Here is a 3,830-nt window from a genome sequence, read left to right on the forward strand (position 1 = left end):
ACACATCCATACATACACACACACTGGGTGTTGTCACCCTAGGTTAGGAAGTGTGTTACTGGCAGGGTCATCAGGTGAAAGAAAAAGGAGAAACAAGTCTGAAAAGAGAAATCTAATGCCGCCATCACATCTAAGGAGTTGGGTTTAGATATTCTTTAATGATCTGAGTGTGGGGCAGCTATTTGGGGTTTTTAAGTTGAAGCAAAGGATCAGAAAGGTCTTACCTACAATGCCACCAGCATCAAACAAAGTGGACATGTCTCCTGCTGTTTTGGGATCAAAGTGAGCTAGAATACAAAGGAAACAAAACATTATAAGAAAACCAATACATCGTATTTCCTGATGGCATTTCATATGCAGATTTGTGCGCTCTCCCTCTAGCAGCTGCTTGTACATCAGAAATGCAGCCGGCATCCTTGTAAAAAAAGCCACCAAGACATTCCATTCTAATCCATCTCCTGGGATTTTACAGTTTGTAAGATGTCATTATTCATGGTACAAAGCGCTGATAAAATGGTCAGGAGCAATACATATTTTAAGGCTACTTAAAAGGAGAAGTATAGGGTCAGGGCTTTTCCCCATAGTTCTCCTTAGGGTAACGTGAGGACACAAACTAGCGTCCTCCCGTCACCCTAGGCTCAGTATATAGGGAGCTACAGCTCGCGGTATACTGAGACGCCGCAGCCGGAGCGGATCCCAACATCGATGTCGAGATCCGCCCAGCTGCGTGAGTGACAGCCGGCTCTGCCTATCTAGAGGCAGAGCCAGCTGTACCCGCCCCCTCCCCCGTCCGTTCCGCCAGTCAGCGCTGGCCGATCGGAGCGGGGAGGGGGAATCCAGCCCCTCCCCATGTCACGGCAGAGAGCCGTGACAGGATCGAGAGGTGAGCGAACGCCGATATATGTTCAAATAATTTGTTTCTATTTATTTTTTACTTTTTAATCACCTTTACATTTTTTTATTTAATATTATTTTTTTTTTTTTTTAATCAATTACATTTTTTTCCCCACCTAACTTTATTGCTATCACACAGGAGAAAACAATCCCCTGTGTGATAGCCCTCCAATAACACTACACGGGATCTTACCGACATTCGCTATATAGAGAGGGAGCCAGTAGAGGAAAGTGTAGCTGACAAGCTTTGCAAACAGCAGACACAGCGAGAATTCCACAACACCCTGAAAAGAAAAAAGGTTGCCTCGAATTAGATCAGAGAATGTAGAGAACCTCATAGATGGAACATAACTGACACATGCATTAAAAGGAGAACTATGGGGTCAGTGTTTTTCCCCATAGTTCTCCTAAAGGTCATGGGAGGACACAAACTAGCGTCCTCCCGTCACCCTAAGCTCAGTATATAGGGAGCTACAGCTCGCTGTATACCGAGACCGCGGCACCCGGGACGGATCCCGACATTACTGTCGAGATCCACCCAGCTGCGTGACTGACAGCTGGCTCTGCCTATCTAGAGCCAGCTGTAGCCGCCCCTCCCCCGTCCGTTCCTCCAGTCAGCGCTGGAGGATCGGAGCGGGGGGAATCCCTGCAGGGAGCCGTGAGCGTCAGTCACGGCTCTCTGCAGAGACATGATCGAGAAGTGAGCGAGCAACGGTATGTAATCGCTCACTTCCCAAACTATTGAGCCGACCTGTGACAGTCTCATTGTCACACGTCAGCTCGAACTATGAGGTTGAGTGAAAATCACTCCCCTCATAGTTCTCCTTTAAAGTAAGTTTCCCTTATTACTTGGTTGAGTCTCTGCAAGTCTTATCAGCCCCTGCCATGGCTCCTCGGTCATGTGATCAATGAGAATGAGTCTTTGCTCTGCGGGATTTCTGCTTCTCAGCTAGTTAGGAGGACACATTTCTCTCAGCAGCAGCAACACACAATATAAAAGTCTCCAACTCAGTGTAGGAGATAACAAAAAGATCAATAGATACATTATTTACCCGCCTTGGTCTGCAAGGGGGAGCAGGGGACAGAAACAGGTTTCTGAATAAGTAGAATTTCTACACATTCACAAATTTTAAAAAATACAAGGAGGGGGGTGAAAACTGCCTTATGATACGGGTGAAATGCATTAGAGGCATCCATTTAACCAATCACCAATTTTAATTTACAAATACAACGCTTCACTTGAGGTTCTCCTCAATGCTCCTCAGGAGTTTCCAGCCTGAGGAACCAGCACTCTGCCCTGTACCTCCAGGACCCGAGCAGCCAGGGAGCCCCACAAGGTCCCATCAATCGTTCACCAGAGAGAACCCTAAATCCTGTCCAGCACTGTTGCACCCCCAAAGATTTATTTAGATACGGGGTCCTTCTTACCGGGATCCTGAGCGCCCCACAGAAGCTGATGGCCTGCGGGTGTTCAGTCGTCTCTTGGGGATTCCCAGACTCCTCCAGGTCTGCTCCAGCTTGTGTCTTAAATATGTTCTCTGTGCTGCTGTTCATGACCTGGATGTTGTCCAGTTCGTCCTTCTCTTCATCCTACAATCAGAAAACATGACAATATGGGATATACGAGACTAGTGAGGTCATACATGTCTGTCATCCTAGAACCAATGGGAGTGTTCCCAGGCATTTCAGTGTATGATACAAAGTGACGACACGCAGATTCTACAGTGATAGTATTATAAGACTGGCCAGCTCCTCCGTAATGACAAAAAGATTAATATGCTCCCTGACAATATTTAACTTTGTTTTTAGAAGATCATTTAAGTTCTGAGGGAAAAAGAAACAAATGCTCATCAGTGCAATGCACAAATGGAGCACAATGCTGCAACCTTAAAGGCCATTCTTTACTCCATGATAGTCCACAGTAATTACCAACTGGGATCCAACATCAATTCCCAACTGCGATCTAACATCAATTCCCAAATGGGATCTAACATCAATTCCCAACTGGGGTCTAACATCAATTGCCAACTGGGGTCTAACATCAATTACCAACTGGGATCTAACATCAATTACCAACTGGGATCTAACATCAATTCCCAACTGGGATCTAACATCAATTCCCAACTGGGATCTAACATCAATTCCCAACTGGGATCTAACATACATTACCAACTGGGATCTAACATACATTACCAACTGGGATCTAACATACATTACCAACTGGGATCTAACATACATTACCAACTGGGATCTAACATACATTACCAACTGGGATCTAACATACATTACCAACTGGGATCTAACATACCTTACCAACTGGGATCTAACATCAATTACCAACTGGGATCTAACATCAATTCCCAACTGGGATCTAACATCAATTCCCAACTGGGATCTAACATCAATTCCCAACTGGGATCTAACATCAATTCCCAACTGGGATCTAAAATCAATTACCAACTGGGATCTAAAATCAATTACCAACTGGGATCTAACATCAACCATCTTGGTGTTGACGAGCACTTCTAATTTTGTCTAGAAAGCAGATTACTCAAAAGTGATGCTTCACAACTCTCTAAAGCCGGCCCATGATTCACCATTCGATAAATGGGAATAACAAAAGCTGTTCTCTTGTCATCATGCCAAATACTGATCAAAAAGATCCTTTGATGGAAGCTGCCATTCTCCATCACACATAGTGACATGGAACATGAGTTTCACTACTCTGGCACCTCTAGTGAAGTATGGAAGAAAGGGTTAGTTCAATAAGAGGCTTCTCAGAAAGGCATTTTGTACAATGACTGCATCTCATTATTTATATAACTTTTTACTCCAAAAAGGAACCCTTGAAATAATGTTCAGGTCTCAGGGAATCCCTGTCAAAACCAATTCTTTGGAGGTCAGTGGGGAAATATGCCCCTTACATTAGAGGCCAA

General features: G+C 44.6%; 1 protein-coding gene across 2 annotated transcripts in view; it reads right to left on the bottom strand.

The window, feature by feature from the left end:
- Window positions 1-3,830, bottom strand: part of SLC37A2 (solute carrier family 37 member 2) — a 65,482-nt gene that overhangs the window by 30,409 nt on the left and 31,243 nt on the right. For both annotated transcript variants that reach the window (XM_018564979.1, XM_018564978.1), the window contains exons 9-11: window positions 2,323-2,484; window positions 1,088-1,178; window positions 225-287 (exon numbers count right to left, since the gene is read on the bottom strand). In XM_018564979.1, the coding sequence (XP_018420481.1) occupies window positions 225-287; window positions 1,088-1,178; window positions 2,323-2,484 (316 nt within the window). The remainder of the gene's footprint in view (window positions 1-224; window positions 288-1,087; window positions 1,179-2,322; window positions 2,485-3,830) is intronic.

The sequence above is a fragment of the Nanorana parkeri genome, unplaced genomic scaffold, assembly GCF_000935625.1.
Source record: "Nanorana parkeri isolate BGI_ZX_2015 unplaced genomic scaffold, ASM93562v1 scaffold802, whole genome shotgun sequence".
In the NCBI taxonomy this organism is placed as follows: Eukaryota; Metazoa; Chordata; class Amphibia; order Anura; family Dicroglossidae; genus Nanorana; species Nanorana parkeri.